At 41.8% G+C, this 18,226-nt stretch overlaps 1 protein-coding gene across 3 annotated transcripts in view; it reads right to left on the reverse strand.

Annotated features, from left to right (window-relative positions):
• Positions 1-1,354: 1,354 nt before the first annotated feature.
• The window catches only part of CCDC85C (coiled-coil domain containing 85C), a 141,585-nt gene continuing 124,713 nt past the window's right edge, over positions 1,355-18,226 (reverse strand). For 2 of the 3 annotated variants that reach the window (XM_042858698.2, XM_042858696.2), the window contains 3 exons: positions 9,553-9,648; positions 4,760-4,858; positions 1,388-2,822 (listed from right to left, as the gene is read on the reverse strand). In XM_042858698.2, coding sequence (XP_042714632.1) covers positions 2,733-2,822; positions 4,760-4,858; positions 9,553-9,648 — 285 coding nt within the window. In that variant the 3' untranslated portion in view covers positions 1,388-2,732. Of the gene's footprint in view, positions 2,823-4,759; positions 4,859-9,552; positions 9,649-18,226 lie in introns of all 3 variants that reach the window. The other variant, XM_042858697.2, reaches the window with a different exon arrangement.

The following is an 18,226-nucleotide window of genomic DNA, read 5'->3' on the forward strand; positions in this document are numbered from 1 at the left end:
TTTGGATGAGTAGGTCAGAGCCAGTGAGAGAAGTAAACTGGCTAGTTTAGCTCTCAGCCTTGTTGAGAGGGAGGGATCATTCAATGCTTATTTGTTAGGCTAATCTACTCAGAGGCCAGCAAGCACATTATCAATACTATTAACGCTCTACAGGCTTTACTGGCAACACTTCTGCTGCTCTAGTTCAAATTTGCTGAAGTAAATCAATTCTGCCCCCTAACACTCAATCCAGAGTTTGGACACTGCCATAATTACAATGGCCTTTCAAATCAATGGATTAAGCAGCCATATATACATTTTGTAGCTCAGAGGGGAAGTTAAACCTTTCTTTGCTGCCTTATTCTGGAAGGAAAAAAATCATGCTTTTTCCCTCCCCTTTATATGAAGAAAATAGATGAGCAAGAAAGAAAAACTGATGAATAGTATAGACAGTAATAGGCTGAAAATGGTCAAAATGAAAAGCTAGGAAGAGAAAATTCAGAGTGCTCTAGAGGTCAACTCTTAAAAGATAGACAGTGTGCCATTTTCTAGGCTAGTTTCTGCCAGGCTACACAGACTGCATAAACCTAGTATAGAGTTACAGTTAGTCAGCTCAATCGTGGCTGACACAGCTGAGCTCCGCTTTAGGGGGAAGTGAACTGCTGTTGAGGGAGTTTCTAATAACTCACTGATCTCAGTTACCAGGGCCCATTCTTATTCTACTTACTTAGTGATTTACTGCTTAATTTTTATTTTGTTTATATTCCTTTTCTGTTTCTTTATTGCTCAATCCTGCAAATTCCTTACTCAGGCAAGTAGGCTCATTAGACAGTGGGACTATTCACTTGTGTTAGAACCTGCAGGACTGACATCATAGTTATTTGTAGGTGTTTCATGCTAATCGGAGTCAAGAACTCAGCTAATACAAAACAAATGTATCTAATCGTAACCACCTCCAACTGATTCAACTGCATTTAGAAGAACAGGAGTACTTGTGGCACCTTAGAGACTAACAAATTTATTAGAGCATAAGCTTTCGTGGACTACAGCCCACTTCTTCGGATGCATATAGCCTTTCATGAGGTTGATGGATTTCCACTCCATACGGCTAAATGCAGTGCCTTGCATAATGACAGGTTTCAGAGTAGCAGCCGTGTTAGTCTGTATCCGCAAAAAGAAGAACAGCAGTACTTGTGGCACCTTAGAGACTAACAAAATTTATTAGAGCATAAGCTTTCGTGGACTACAGCCCACTTCTTCGGATGCTCTATATGCATCCGAAGAAGTGGGCTGTAGTCCACGAAAGCTTATGCTCTAATAAATTTGTTAGTCTCTAAGGTGCCACAAGTACTCCTGTTCTTCTTTTTGCGGATACAGACTAACACAGCTGCTACTCTGAAAACTGCATTTAGGTAACTGTGACTGATTTTTCTAAAGTGGCAACATCTGAAGTCATTAAAGCTTTGAACTAAGCACCAAAACAATACCATTTTTGAAGAGGTGGCATTGAATCTACATGCACCTATTGTTAAGATTATTTTACAATGGCAGGTTTGCTAACTGAGTCCAGTTTCCTGTAGACTATTGGGGGGGAAAGGGAAAGAACATCTCATGAAATACAGAGCCAGATGGAACCGAAAGGGGTCAACCTCTTACTACAGCTCCACAAGCAGCTACTCCACAATACCAAAATATAAGTCCCATTATTTTTATGTACAGCAGTTGGAAGGAAAAAACACTCCATTTTGGTTTAACAAAAATAAAGCTTAAATGGCAGCAGCAGCCTCATTTGACAGCTTCTGTTGATATAGCATTTACGCAGCTTTGAATGGCTGTTGCTTTGATTACATCATGAAGTAACCAATTTAGTTCAGTATTTCAACAAGGACATTAAAAAACAAATCCTTATTATGTGAGTGAATGTCGAGACTGAAATACTAGGATCCAAGAGAGAAACCTCTCTTGGCGAAACGGTAAGCCACATTGGTGGGAAAGCTGTTCTTACCGAAGTATTTAACAGTAAGAGCTTTACAGGAAAAGTGTTACCATATTCATACTGGATTGTGGCTAAATGACTTAAAATTATTCACATTATGACTGCAGTATCATTTGTTCCATTAAAATCACATCACTAGCAGCTGAAATGGAGGCTCAGGCCATTCTGCATACCTGCTATGGACCTGTGTCATGGTCAATACGGTACAACATACAAGGTGCTTTCAGTGTTTTATCATCCCACAAAGTATTTTATATGACAGCTCTTGAAAACAGTTGCATATCATCCTCCAAAAATAAGGACCTTCAAAAAATTTTAGCAGCTCAGTAAAGGGACAGCCAATAAGCCACCTGATTCAGATTTTTGTTTCCTTGGGAGAATCCAAAAACATGCTGCATAGAGCCACCAGCCTTGTTATGAATCAATTAATGAGCAGGTGGGCAGAAGCAATACAAAATAACTTCTCCAGGTTAGGGTTCCATTTTTCCTCCTAGAAATTCTCTTGTTAGGTAATTCTACATAGAGACCATACAACAAAGCAGGTTTGCACTACAATACAAGTGACACAAGTCTGCGATTATAGGATGGTTAACCCATTTAACATTGGTTCCAGATCATAGCCTGGAGGCTAAGCCTTTAGCTGCCATATTTACACTATAGACAGTTACAAAAAAAAATCCAAACTGGCTGCTAGAAACAGAGCTCTCTTCCTCTCTGATTCTTTATAGAGTTGCTTCTAGTTTTCAGTGTGATGTTCCTACAATGGCCCCTTGAACTGGTTTCCTGAAAGGTGTTGCCTGATGGATGGTTTGGAACTTGCTGCATCACCCAATTTTCGCCAGACAACCTGTGAGAAAAGGGGGGGGGAAAGATTGCAGTTGAGCTACATTATTTGTCTGGAAGTCAAAATAGGCAGTTTCCAAACCAGAGTTGCAGTTCTACACATGACCATTAGATGGCACTTGTGCACCAAATTACAATTTAAAGGATTTGAAGTGTTCATCTTCTCTCTCTTGAAATTAGAACTAGTTATGCCATAGGTGGTGATATAAACCTAATACATTAGGTTCAGAAGCGAAGTTCAATGCTAGACCAAACACTGGCATTCTTACAAAAGTGACATTTCCTTTCAATAGATATCATCCCAAAAAGATCCCATCCAGTTCAGATACTATTTCCTTTAAAAGCAGATTTTATGAATGGCTAACACAGAGCAGAGGACCAATGGGGAAAGTGGGGCTCTCACAAGGAAAGCAAGAGAGGAAGTGACAAGAATTAGCAACATTTCTGAGAAGGATGTTGCTGTAGATCTAAAAGCCACTTCCAGTTTATCTCTACAAATACCCAGCATCCAACCCACAGTTTGCTGAGGTGCCGTCCTGGAGTTGCCATTCCATCTGCCCTTCTGCTAGAACAAAGTGGCATTAATAAAACCCAAACAAACCCCCCAAACCAAGAGCTCACTGTTATTCAATGCAGGGATTTACCTACAGTCCTGGAGCATTAAAGTGAAGCACTTCATGTTCTGCAGGGGATTAACTATAGCATTTGTATATTCAGGAATTAAAAAGTTTTTTTAAAAAACCTGTTTTTTGACAGGGTGGGGTTATGTAGGGGCAAATTTGGGGCTAGCTCTTTAAATATGTTCATGCTTTGGGTGGGGAAAGAAAGAAAATCCACACTGAACAGTTTCTGGTCTTCCTGCCCAACATCACCTTTGTAAAAATTCAGTCACCAAAATAATACATTCATATTTTCCATAAATAAAGTCGTATCACATTTCTGCACCATTGTGCCATTCCAGTGGTTTTGAAACACACCGTCACCAACATATTCAAAAATGTTGCAGAGTTTTGCTTCCTCTTCAATTCTCGTGCACGGAAAAGGCCCCACTGATATTCTGACTTGCAATATGGATTTCAAAGAGAATACTCCACAGGGGTCCCTGCTCTGGGAAACACTGCACTGTCAAGCAGAAAATCCTCCAAAACACGTGACTCTCAGCTTGAGCAATGTTTTAACAGCAATACAAAGCTCACTTTTCATCCGCAGTGTGTACCCAAGTCATTTTTCTTATTAGATCATTCTGCCTGGAATAAAAGGTAGTAGAGCAGCAGTAGCAAGCAGCCACACCTCAGCCAGAGCAAAGTTCTGGCATAAATGCTCAGTTTACAATATGTGGCAACCTCCGTATACAATGTGGTTGCTAGGCCAAACATGTTAGCGGGTGCCAAAAATCACATGCAATCACCCCTACTGGATTCAAACAAGAGGATTCCAATTCTGACATCAGATTACGGTCACTCAATTTCTATGACTTTAAATACCCTAAAACATATAAATTAAGGCAAAAGGACCAACCTATGCTTTTAATTGACCATATAATTCTCAGGGACATCCAGGGGACCTCTGCTTACAAATCAAGATCAGTACACAGGGCTGAAAACTGAAACCTCCTAGCCAGGTAAAGACAGTTGCATAACTGTCAATCAGCCCTAATAGGATAAGCCACTCTCTCCCAGGAAATGAGTGGGGCAGGTGGTGTATGTATCCTTTAAGACAGCTCAGCCCTAGGTTTCTTCTGTGCAAATGCATCAAATTAAATGTTCAGGTATTTGACATTTGGCTCCTGCCCATTCAGAATTTATCAGAGCTTCAATTAACTTTTTCTTATGACTGAATTTCTCTGTGGGTTTCAAACAAGGCTCACACACAGAACAGATGCTACAAAACATTAGGACCAAAATAACACTATATAAAATACTACAAATAAAGAGTTATTACATTGCACATTTCACGAACAATTGCTTTCTCCTTTTCACTCAGGTCTTCTTCATAGTTATCTTGCATTTGCCTGTCCAAATTTTCATGGACTTCAAGGACCTACAAACAAACAGATTGCCAAAGTATTATACTGCTCAAAGATCAATTACATCTTCTGCAAGAACACTAGCTAGTATTTAAAATGACGTGGCCTGCCACATCCCCAATCCTATAAACTGCTGCTCCCACAAAGAGATGCATTCCCTTCAATGGGTGCAGCACTCAAGCCATGGACTATCAGGGACAGGAGCAGAGCTTTAGCACTTGTCTACGCCCACTTTACCTATGTTGGTTTGAAACCGGTATAGTTAAAGCAGCGTGAATGCAGTTCTACCAGGTAAAGATGCTCATATCAATATAGCTTAGTCCCGTGAACGTACATGAATAAACTATACTGGTATAAGCCTCCGTTATACCTGCATCCATATTAAGGGTTGTACTGCTGTAACTATACCTGTAAACAAATCACACCCCTAACTAAAAAAGTTAAATTGGTACAAAAAAAACCTTTGGGCAGGAGTGGACCAGGCCTTCCAATGTAAACTCCTTAAGGCAGGGACTGTCTCCTCCCACAGGGGGGGAGGGATAGCTCAGTGGTTTGAGCATTGGCCTGCTAAACCCAGGGTTGTGAGCCCAATCCTTAAGGGGGCCACTTAGGGATCTGGGGCAAAATCAATACTTGGTCCTGCTAGCAAAGGCAGGGGGCTGGACTCGATGACCCTTGTCCCTTCCAGTTCTAGGAGATAGGACATCTCCATTAATTTTTTTTTTTTTTTTTTGTGAATGTAATCGGTTTAATTCTCTCTCTTGTAACAGTCAGTTGGGCCGTGATACTTATGCAGTTACTCCCACATGTAAACGTTTGCAGGACTGGGGGCCTTAGCCATTCATTTTCTCCTACTGTGCCGGTGGGTCTTTTACACAGCAACAAGGGAGAGAAAGATCAAATAGGAAAATGTGATTGTAAAAGCACAAAAATTGGCAGGGGGCTCAGGGAGAAGTGGAATATCTGAAGTTACTTGTAACTCATTTTCTTGACTCACTGCCTCCTGTCCAGTTGACAATGTCTTGTTAAAATCGCATTATTTTTATGTATAAAAACCTGATTTTAGAGCATGCTTAGAGGTTGCTAAAAAGAGTTTTTCCTTTTTTCTGATGTCCAGACAGTAGGGTTCATGGTATTAAAGCCACTTGCCTTTACAGGTGGAGACATACAAAAATAGCACCAATATATTAAAAACCTTCTAAAACATTTTTAAAATAGCTTTTTCTGTCAAATCTGTTGCATGAATAAAAGCACAGCATGGTAGGACACTAAATAGTCATTTTACTGACATGTGTTTGGGATGACCTACATAACTCATTCATGGCTTTGTTACTCACGCATAACGTGGTCACCTCAGACTCCTGGAAATACAATTTTTAAACCACTCACCATGTTGCCTCTTTTTTATGCTAAAGGAATACACATACAACACATACACCCCTACAGCAGGTATATTTGTGTGTGCATAAGTGTAAGCATGCAAATGAACTACAGGATTAGATTCATTACAAGGATGGATTTCACTCTTGAAGCATCCAGCACTGACCACTGCTAGAAACAGGATACTAGCCTAGATTATTCATTGGTTTGTTCAAGCACAGAAATCCTGCTGTATGCTAAATGTTTCAGTTATAAAACTAGGTCATTCTCTTAGGGCCCTTAACCTACTTTTTAAAATGTACCAACCACTAGTTTAACCAATATATCTGGGACCAGTGGAATTTGTGCACAAACATTAACTTTACCTAGATTCACCTTTTTAATGGAGCATGTGAAAGACATACCAGCCCTGACAAATAAAATGTCTATTTTTCTATTAAAAAGTAAGGAATTGATTAATTATAGATCCAGCTGGACTCGCACTTTGAACAAGCTTGTTTGGAATCAGTACGCCTCCGACTCTCAGCTGTGAAAGCAACACAACCTGTACAATCAAATCCCAGTGCAGACCACCAGAAATATCTTGCTATAAAGCAAACTCTGGCTGTATCCACAAGGTAAATGTCCAGGGCAACTTTGGGGTAGATTAATTAAAACTTCCATATCTGATTCTATCAGTCAGCGATCTTTCAGATACATGAGTCTCAAAGGGAGAATAGTTACTATATTTTCTATTACTTCCATTTAAATTTAAATTACATTCCCCCTAGCAGAGCTGGATTGATGAACAGTGGGCAGGTAAGGAGGTCAAAGGTGCATGTTAAATTCATTTATCACATGGTTCTGTAACATATAATATGGCACATGCCTTTCACCTCAATGAATGGAGCTACACTGATTTACACCAGCTGTGGATCTGACCCCAAAGAAGCTTACAAATAAACCTGCACACAACCACCGGACTAAATCCTCAGCTGCTATAAATCAGTGCACACTATCTAGAAATCTGACCCATGGTGTTTGTATCTCTCTCTCTCTCTCTCTCTCTCTCTCTCACACACACACACACACACACACACACACACACACACACACACACACACACACACACACACACACACCAGGAATAATTTCATCCACAGATGAAATGCAGGTATAGTTTAGGGTGGAGCCTGGCAACTGTCCCCAAGGAATCCATTTTGAAGCACTTGGAGGAGAGGAAGGTGATCAGGAACAGTCAACATAGATTCACCATCTGCAAGTCATGCCTGACCAACCTGATTTCCTTCTATGATGAGATAACTGGCTCTGTGGATATGAGGAAAGCAGTGGATGTGATATACCTTGACTTTAGCAAAGCTTTTAATATGGTCTCCCACAGTATTCTTGCCAGCAAGTTAAAGAAGTATGGATTGGATGAATGGACTATAAGGTGGATAGAAAGCTGGCTAGATCGTCGGGCTCAACAGGTAGTAATCAATAGCTTGATGTCTAGCTGGCAGCCGGTATCAAGCAGAGTGCCCCAGGGGTTGGTCTGGGGCTAGTTTTGTTCAACATCTTCATTAATGATCTGGATGATGGGATGGATTGCACCCTCAGCAAATTCACGGATTACACTAAACTCGGGGGAGAGGTAGATATGCTGGAGGGTAGGGATAGGGTCCAGAGTGACCTAGACAAATTGGAGGTTTGGGCCAAAAGAAATCTGATGAGGTTCAACAAGGACAAGTGCGGAGTCCTGCACTTAGGACGGACGAATCCCATGCGCTGCTACAGGCTGGGGACCGACTGGCTAAGTGGCAATTCTGCAGAAAAGGACCTGGGGATTACAGTAGACGAGAAGCTGGATATGAGTTAACAGTGTGATTATTCCCCTCTATTCGGCACTGGTGAGGCCACATCTGGAGTACTGCATCCAGTTTTGGAGCCCCCACTACAGAAAGGATGTGGTCAAATTGGAGAGAGTCCAGCGGAGGGCAACAAAAATGATTAGTGGGCTGGGGCACATGACTTATAAGGAGAGGCTGAGGGAACTGGGCTTATTTAGTCTGCAGAAGAGAAGAGTGAGGGGGGGATTTGATAGCAGCCTTCAACTACCTGAAGGTGGGGTTCTCAAGAGGATGGAGCTAGGCTGTTCTCAGTGGTGGCAGATGACAGAACAAGGAGCAATGGTCTCAAGTTGCAGTGAGGGAGGTCTAGGTTGGATATTAGGAAAAACTATTTCACTAGGAGGGTGGTGAAGCACTGGAATGGGTTACCTAGGGAGGTGATGGAACTTCCATCCTTAGAGGTTTTTAAGGCCTGGCTTGACAAAGCCCTGGCTGGGACGATTTAGTTGGGGTTGGTCTTGCTTTGAGCAGGGGGTTGGATTAGATGACCTCCTGAGGTCTCTTCCAACCCTAATCTTCTATGGTTCTATGATCTGTCAACAGCACAGAGCCATTTAGGTCAGGAAACAAAGAATGTCACCTTATCCAGAAACTACAGGAGAAATACATATAGGCAGAATGGGATTGTAGTGTGAGTGGTCATGTCTCCCTCTGTTGGTGGTACCAGCAACTACACAGCCTGCTCAAATGTTAAAGGCCTTTTAGTTTTTTAGTGCTGGAGGCCCTGGTCCTGATCCCCACAGACAGCTATGTGATCTGTGTGTATGTAGCCATGGTTCATTATACAATGACACCACCAGACTGCAATTTCTATGGATCTTAGATACTCAGGACAAGGGGAAACATGTACTACACCAGCCTAGTACATGTCAAGTGAATTTCTCCTTGTAGAGGCTGGCCCTTGTGACTTTACCACTTGCTACCAAGTCAAAAGTTCTCCTTTACCTCAAGTGGTAGGGTCCTAGTTTCGACCCCCAGAGACAAATCAGGTGTCTACGTGTGTATGAAGCCACGGTTTGTTACAGAATTACATAAAATGCTCCCTACTCTTATGAGAACTGCCACAGGATTTTCAATGACCAAAAGTGTATAAGACCTTTGGTATGTATCTCATTCTGAAGTGGCACCCAATGCTCCTAAAGCCACCTTGGGGCAGTGGTTCAGTCAGAACGGAGAAACTCAAAAGGTAACCAGCTTGTAGTATTGTGACTTTTCCTTGCAGGTCTCCCAACCATAAGCTGGCCACACTTGAACTTGCTTAGCTGGTTGACAAGGTAACTGCTTGACGTGGCATGACTGCTGGTCAGTAATAATCTGGCTGAATAGTTCTCTTCCATCTCTGATTACTATGATTCCATCATTAGAGAAAATGCCAGATGATGTTTCTACAGTTGTTGTATGCAGGAGCAATGCGACATATGGGTTGAATGCAGACCTACCTTCATAGCATGCACCACAGCCTCCGGTTTCTGACCCACAGGGACATATCCTGCCACAGGAGAGGAAGCAAGATCAGGAGTCATACGAGCTGGGCCCTGTTGAAACAATAAGTAAAAAACACACTTTTTAAGTATTTTTAACCGAGTTTTTTAAATGAGAGGAAGAAAATACCTAGGAAGATCAAAACTGTATCAATACTACCTCAAATCTAACTCTCCACCAGCCTCAGGCAAAGACAAAGGATTTATCTGCACACCACTTAACTAAAAGCAGTTCTTAAACTGAATTTAATTAAACCAGTGCAAACCCCTATGTGGACACACACCAGCTGACTCTCTTGTAGCTTAATTCAGATAAGCCAAGTGTCAATGAAATTAAGGGTTTCCCCATGGGGACTTGTACCAGTTTAGCTAAACCAGTTCAAGAAACAATTTTAGTTTAATTGGTAAAACTTCTGTGCATTAGACAAAGCCAAAAGAGTTCTCCAACATTTCCATAGAAAAAACATTGCAAACATGATAACTTTCAGGCACCGCCTAGTTTCTACTAAGAAGTTATAGAGCATCTGGCATGAAAATAATAGTTGGCATCAGTTTTTATTGGTTTATTGGCAACATTTTCAAATGGGCATCATGTACCCATCTTCAGCTATAAGAAGGATTGGATGGTAACCTAAAAATAAACAGGTGTCCAAACTTGATGTTGGTGGGGATTATTTCCAAAACACGCTCTCTACTTCTACTGTGTTTAGGATTCCACGGGGAAAGATATAAAAATTGCTATTTTCCTAAGAATTCAAGTATGCAAACAGCTTGATAAGCACTTTTGATATAGGCTTTCCTTTCCAAGGTCTCTCTCTTGACTAACACAAGATACAATATCCTTATTCAGTGAGATGCTCTCCTCCTGTCCTTCTTATTTGTGCATTTGCACTGTAATACTCGGAGAAACCAACAATGAATCCATTGACAAACTCATATTTAGTCTTCGCATCCCATAGGAAACACAAAGAACGATTATACTGTTGGACGGAGAAAATAAATTAGGATGACAGAGTGATGTGTAACACCATCACAGGAATGCTTTGCCCATACAATGCATGTGGGTCTTCATTACCATCTTTTCTAAGATTAAAAAACCAGTGTCTGTTCCCATCATCTTTTATACCAAGCAGAGGCCAGTGGGTTGTTCTTATTGCTCCTGCATTTCAGCTGTGAGGCCCAGCTTGCCATGTTTTACTTTTTCAAGTGTTTTGTTTTTATTTTAAAAAATGTTCATATACATGTGATAAAGGAACTGGATTTGGCCCAGTTTGTTAGGCTCTGAATCACCAGGGATTCTTTCATATTTAGACCACTGATCTGAATTTAACCAAGGTATTGGTCTTCCCCAATGGTTGTTCTGAGGCCTTTGTGAAATGAGTTGTTGGCCCACACCTCACTTTTTATTGGACAGGTGAATGCATCAGAGGAACCAGCATTAGAATTAGCAGTTTTGTGGGAAATCTCAAGAGAGAATTAATAGGTTGCAAGAGTATGGAGATGATGCTACCATTGTATTCTGCATCGGATCCCTCCAGCACAGGGTTGGATCTCAGCGTGGGGATAAGGGAAAAATTCATTTCTCCCACCGGGGTTGTGAATGTCGTATAGATAAACAGAGAACTTTCATCTTCAAGGCTGTCAAGCCAACTCTTTTCACAATAAGTAATAAAGGGGGGAAAATGTAAGTGACTGATCCACTTAATCCAGAGCTGCCAACAAAGAGTATTCTGTCGGGATCTTGAATGGAGATCTGCTAAATGCTCTTGGAAGCCTGCAGAATCAGTCTTCAATAAAGGTCAAATGCATCAATATATGTATCATTCTCCCAACCTCTGGCTTCAAAAATACCACTCTTTTCTTCTTAATACAATTTAGATCTTAATCTCATGACAACTAAAAGCAGAAGAATTGGGACTCTGTGGCCATAAATCCCTCCCAACGCTCCCCTTGGCTAGAACACCGTAAACACTGTGCAAGATATTAACATACAACCCTGCTGATCATTACAAGAGGAATCTTCATTATCACCCTGGAAATATAAACAAGGCTTTCTAACTACAATCCAGTAGATTAAAGATCTCCCACAAGAGGCAGCAAAATGGACACACCTTTCCACAATAGTATCTTTCTCTCTTCCTACGTCAGGCATTGATAGTTCTACTACCTTGAGCTATGATTGTAACCACTCTTAAAACTAATATGGGAGACGAGCATGAGGGAAACATGAGCCATAAAGAACAGAGAGAAATGGTTTCCAAAATATTTGATCAGGTCCAATGGCTTACTGCACTCACATGAAAAAAAACCTCACTATTATTTTTTCTACAACACCCTCAGTTGCATTTGATTTAAAGACAAATTGTATATTTTGGATCATTTCAAGAATACATACACATTGGGCCAGATTCTCTGCTGGTGTCAATGGCAGTGGAGTTGTACCCATTTATGCCAGCAGATAATTTGTCCTTAAAAATACAATGTTAAATGATGGAGCTGTAACAAAGAAAAGTGACCTGCTTCTGCCTAAACATAGCCTCACTCTGGGATGGCTTCCTTTCCAAGACAAATATGATCACTGATTCTCAGGTTAGGCTTGGTGTTAATAATTATTATTTGTATGGCAGTGTCAGTGGGGAAACCCCTTTACAGATGAAATCCTCAACCCAAAGAGCTCATAAACTAAGTGAAGAATGTACAAATGCAGGAAAGAGGAAAGCAGGACACTAAAAGCAGTGTGAATGAGTAGCAAAGAGTTTCACAAAGCGAGTCTTCAGGATGGGTTTTGAGGAGGAGAATATGTAAATATGGAGACCTGGGATGGATGTGGTGTATTGAAAACGGTGTTAAATATTACGAGCTATCAAGTGCAAGGGGTTTCCTGGTCCTACTTGCAAGCTAGGGAGCCCTGTAGAGAAGCATGTGATCTGAATCAGTCTGCAAAGAGCCAGACTAGAGCAAGGTGAGGTGATTTGTGCATTGCTGCCTTCAGAAGCAGCCTGCTTTGCCTCTCTCTCTCTTTGGTACTTGTGGTCAGGGTTCTGGATTTGAAGAAATAAAGTAGTGTTATGTTGCAACCCTCCAGAATAAGCGATTTTTATGTTTGTATCTAACTTCTCTGTTTGTGTGCTGTGAACATAACATTGAAAAGGGAGTTTCGGGCACAGGAGGCAGCACTGAAGAAGGCACAAAGGTGAGAGTGGAGGGAAAACACGAAAGGGGCATCAGTTTGACAGAGTGAAGTCATCAAGGAGAAAAGTCAGAGGAGACAAGAATGGAGAGGGGGATGGAGACCTGGTTGTGTAAGTTCCTGAAAGTGAGGAGAAGCATGAATTTCATAGGGAGTGAGAGGGGGAAAGCAGGTGCAGGGATGTGAAAAACAGCTAGATTTAGTCAGAGTGAAGAGTTTTGGGAGGAAGGATGATGTGGTTAGGAATCTAACTTGGGACTCGGGACACCAGGGTTCAATTCCCCTCCCTACCACAGATTTCTGGTGTAACCTTGGGCAAGTCACTTAGTCTCTCTGTGCCATAGTTCCCCAACTGTTAAATGGGGATAATAGCACTGGCCTACCTCACAGGGGTGTTGTGAGGATAAATACATTTAAAAATAATGAGGTGCAGACACTATGGTAATGGGGGCCATATAAGTACTTACTTAGAACCACAGTGGCTTTCTGGGCTGGAGTGAGTGCCAAGGAAGCCCAAGAAGAGGTGGCTGTAGTAATCAGGGTAAGAGGTGACCAGAGTCTTAGCAGGAGGAATGACCAGATCTGGGGGATGTTGTAGAGTTAAAACTGGCAAGATTTACTGACAGCAACAATCGGGGGGGGGGGGGGAGGAAGTGGAAGGAGTCAGAGATAACCCCAAGATTGCTGCCCCGCTCTGCAGGAAGGATTGTGGAATTGTCAACAGCAGGAGAGCAGGGAAGAAGGGGCCAAGAAGGAAGATGAGGAGCTGCATGTCATCCAGCGGCAAGATGAGATACTGGGGAGAGAGAGAGAGAGACTGGATGGAGGGCAAAAGGTCAGGAGTATGGAGGGAAAACTCAGGCCATCAGCACAGAGGAGGTAGTAGAAGTCTTGTGACTGGAGGAGATTAGCCATATTGTTTGGAGGGCTGTTATAGCCTGAACCCTGCTATTTCTGCAGCTCCCATCTCTGCAGTAATCTAAGCTCATACTGCTCTTGTTTCTCTCTTATGCCCCTTTCCTTTATTTCCTCCTTACCTTTTTATAACCAGGGTCACACAATTGAAGCAGCCCATTGCCACCCAGCCACAAACAGGTTAATCTATTTATCGCCTTAACAAGCAGACACAGTCTACACAGACAAGGAATGCTACATTCTGCGCTGTGAGGCTCGTATCAGTCTGAATTTCTTCTCCTCTCTTGGTTCTCTTGGATATGCACACTGCATTAGTCAGAGGTCTTGCTGATTTAGTCACTTGCTAGATTTTCATATCAGTCTGTAACCGAAGCTGGAGACATTCCCCACCCTGTCATGGGACCTGTGGGCTGTTTTCAGAGGTTAATAAAGAATAGTTCACAAAACAAACAGGATGTGACTATTTTTATATTTAAACTGATGAAAAATACACCCTTTCTGCCTCATCTCTCTACTGAGCACAGAACAAGTGAATAAGAGCCTAAGTCATTACTAGATGCTAAGCTTCTCATTCTCTTTGGTCCAGGTGGGCTTTAATGGTGTTACTCCTGATTTACATCTATATAAATGAGAGCAGAATCTGGCCCATTAAGTTCTATGGTACAGTAGGCAAGTCTATGTGCCAGTTTAGCAGGACAATAATTGCACATTTCTGTTGCATCAGTGGCTTCAAGTTGTTGATTTTGTGAACACATTATATAATAGCCGTAGGGTCGCTTCTACCATTCCTTCCCAGAATCCAAGTGTCAACATCACCCATGTGGAGAAAGGGGTACTAAATGAGGACTGGTTAGAAATGTACATTTTTTGGGGTCCCGCAGTGCAGGGGCAAGTTGCCAGTTCTCTTATTTAGGATTATTTTATCAGAATGTTTAGGATTAATTAAACTCTCAAAATGTTAAAAGCCAGGAAGGCAGGGGAAAATGGAGTCTAGATTTTTTTATATAAATTCTGGCAGTCAAAAGCTACAGAAGAATTGTGATGAGCAACTTTTCCAACATTTCTCATCGGATTTGAAAAAGACAGGAGATCTCGTTCTTCTTAGTTCATTACTCTGAGTGTGAATGCTATATCCATTTAACAGCCCCTTCACCTGCCCACCCCAAGCCACTATTTCAGTTCCAAGATGTCTAGTCCTGAACTGCTGGGAATTGTGCTACTGGCTCCCGAACAGATCAGCTAGCTTTCAGAATCAGAATGATTTTGCTTAACTGGACAGTCATGGTCCACAGAGATCCCAGGAGCTGAGAACTCTTTAGACGGTTAATAATGAAATGGAGCTTGTGGCCACATTTCAAAGCTTCTGAATGTCACATCTTTTTATTGCTTTCTATTACTACTGATCATTGATTTAAAAAACAAGCAGAATTTTGCACTTAACCCCAGATTAAAAAAAAGCCCAAACAGTCAAATAGCTCAAACAGCAGTAAAACAAGAATAATTGTGATCACATGTGATGCTATGAAGTGTTGATTGCCATGTGACTGATCAAAGAAAACTACAAGTGAAATAGGCAGGTATCCCCATACAACTCACATAAAACAAAAGTGGATACATTTCTGTTCGTCATTGATTTTGTTTGTGACTTGATTTGCTTTGCTCTGTTTGGATTTATTTCTAGGTGTTTCTATGGCACCCTAGTATCTGGGAGTTTCATATACATTCGTGAATTTATCCTAGGAGGTAGGGAAACAATATTACCCCTACTTTAAGGATTAGGAACTGAGGCACATCGAGATGCAGTGACTTGCCCAAGTTCACACAGGAATTCTGTGGCAGAGTCAGAAACTGAACCCAGAACACTGGAGTCCGAGCCTAGTGCCTTGATGCAAATCTCAATCTTCTCTGTTGTGCATGGTTCTTCTATTTTGCATGAGAAGAGGGATTAATAATGAGCTGGCTGCCTTTTTGTTGCATGCTCTATATATGGTTAAAAATCCTAGAGACTTGATAGGAATCAAAACCTGCAGGAAATATTTTTCCAACACTGCACCATCACACATTATACAACTTAACCTTTTCCTCTTTCCCTTTCTCTGAGGTACATTTGCTACTATGGAAACAATCATTGGTATATGTGGAGCTTGGCTACATTCACAAGTGCAATGTAAAGTCAGTTGATAAAGGGGCTTATGAAAAGTGCGTGTATATGACGGTGATCACGACCACATGCAGGGTTACATACATAATTGAAGACTCACTCAGTGAGATCTGATTTGCATACATGTGCAATCACTCATTTTGCAAGTGCAAATGGATGTGCCTGCAATACTGCTGGAGAATCAGGGAAGCCCACTAAAAATTTGGCCCCGAAACACAAACACCCCAGAAGATTGTGTTGTCTCAGTGCTAGCAACTAAATTAAATTTGCATTTACCAGATTATACAGCAATTAATGAAACTTTGCAAACGCATGCCATAAACACAAGGCACGAAGGTAAAATAACCCAATAAACTACTACCACCACCACTTTCTTAGCTTCAATTGATTCATTCAGAAATGGAAAGTGAAATTTCACAGTTCAGCTTTAACACATCATCAACCACCCACCGAGTGGCAACGCCAAGAGATCTTGCTGAAAATGTTCCTCTCCTTTGTCTTACCTACCTTGCTAGGGAAAAAAAAGAGGCCCATTTTGGGAGCATATCAGACCAGAAGCTGTGCTAGATGCAGAAAAGCCACCTTGCTGAAGTGAAAACCCTGCTCAGTAGAGCTCAGGCAGGATCCAAAACGACGAGAGATGGGGGACATCTATTTGAGCTCATGTCCATTTTTTTCTGCTTTATTAGGCTGCTCACAAGATTTAGTCCTTACATTGATATACAAAAGGCCTAGAGACAGACTCCTTGAGGATCAGAAATAAGGTTGCTATCGTTGGTCTCAAAAATTCTCTGGGTCCTTCAATATAAATATCATCGTTAGCACCTACTTGATGAAGCTGTGGAAGCTGTCAATTCGGAGCTGGGACTCGCACATGCCTTTCTGTGCTATGCGAGCACAGAAGGGTTAAGCTTGGAAGGAAGAGCCAGCGCAGTGTGTATTCCAAGCATGACATGACTCTAAGCTGACATTTCCCCCTCCCTTCGAAGCCCCTTTCTCTCTTACTGTATATAGTCATGCCTGGAGCACACTTCTGCCTCTGCTATGGCGTGCATATAAAGAAGACCAATTCCTCTCGTGATAGCATCACCTGGAGACACCCAGATTAAGTGTCTCCTAGGAGGGGAGACTGGTCAACAACCAACTACAGGTGCTTTTTTTGACCAACTTTAGCCCATTCTTTTTTTGCCATCCTTGCTGTTCGATGCATCAGTCCCCAATCCCATTATCTCCTCCCCTTTCTCTGAGTAGAGCATCCAGGAATATGCCAGTTTATTTGGAATTGTTCTGAATAGTTATCTTCCCGGTTTGTCTATTCACCAGCGTGGCCTTTGACCCACAGTAATGGTTGGGTTGTCATGGCCTGGAGTCTCCCGGAATCGGCATCCATCTCCCGGTGACTATTGAAAGCAATCCAGGAGATTTTAATAGGATATTTTAAGAAAATGACATTATGTCATTTTAGAGGGGGGGGGGGGGGGAAATCACCTGAAATAGCTTTAGTCAAAGTTGGCCATCCTTAGTAATGGTGGCACTTCATTAGCATGTGCCCACCATTCAGACGTATTGCAGGATTTATTTATTTTTAAATAAAAAAATCCACATCTCCTGCACATTTAGATGGCCGCACTTTCATACTAACCTAAGTCATGTTATGCTCCTTTCCAGCTGTGCAAAGCATCATGCCTGCCACAGGATACAAACACGAGAACACGGATCCCACAGAGGGAAGTATGGGCAGATGCTATGGAAAGAGAGTTTACATCTTGAATAGAAGACTATTACTGTATGCCGCTAATCTCTTCACTGCTGTTACTGAAGGAAGTGAGCCACTGGTCCTTGGTATTAGCAAGTGAAAACAAGATGCATCTTCCATCTCAGATTCAGAGGGACTTTATTCCAGATGCTAATCTCCTTCAGCATTATTTAATTTGCCTCCCATTAATCATACTGAGCAGCTGGCCATGTAAATATTGAAATCCATGAATTAACCATTGGGTCTGTCCAGGAGCCAGGCAGAGCCCATCTATATAGCTCAGACACAGACTAGTCAGATAAACTGTATCTTCAGGGCAGTTTAGTGAAATCTACTTAAGCAACAAAAAGGGCTTATATATCCCATTTGATTAATAAAAAACAGTTTAACTGCTTCATTGCCATACAGTCTTAAGTATCCCGTCTATCCAATGGAAGAGGATCCCTCTCCCTGCAGCCATGTCCCACACTGCTCCCTGTCACATGTCTGAATCGGTGTGACAAGGACAAGGAACTCTGATGGGACCGCACAGAGGAGGGTGAGGGAAAGCATGGACATCCTTTTGCAACTAGTTCTCCCATAGAATAGCAATGTTTGGTATCTACCTAAC

This window comes from Chrysemys picta, chromosome 4 (genome assembly GCF_011386835.1).
Source record: "Chrysemys picta bellii isolate R12L10 chromosome 4, ASM1138683v2, whole genome shotgun sequence".
NCBI classification, from domain to species: domain Eukaryota; kingdom Metazoa; phylum Chordata; order Testudines; family Emydidae; genus Chrysemys; species Chrysemys picta.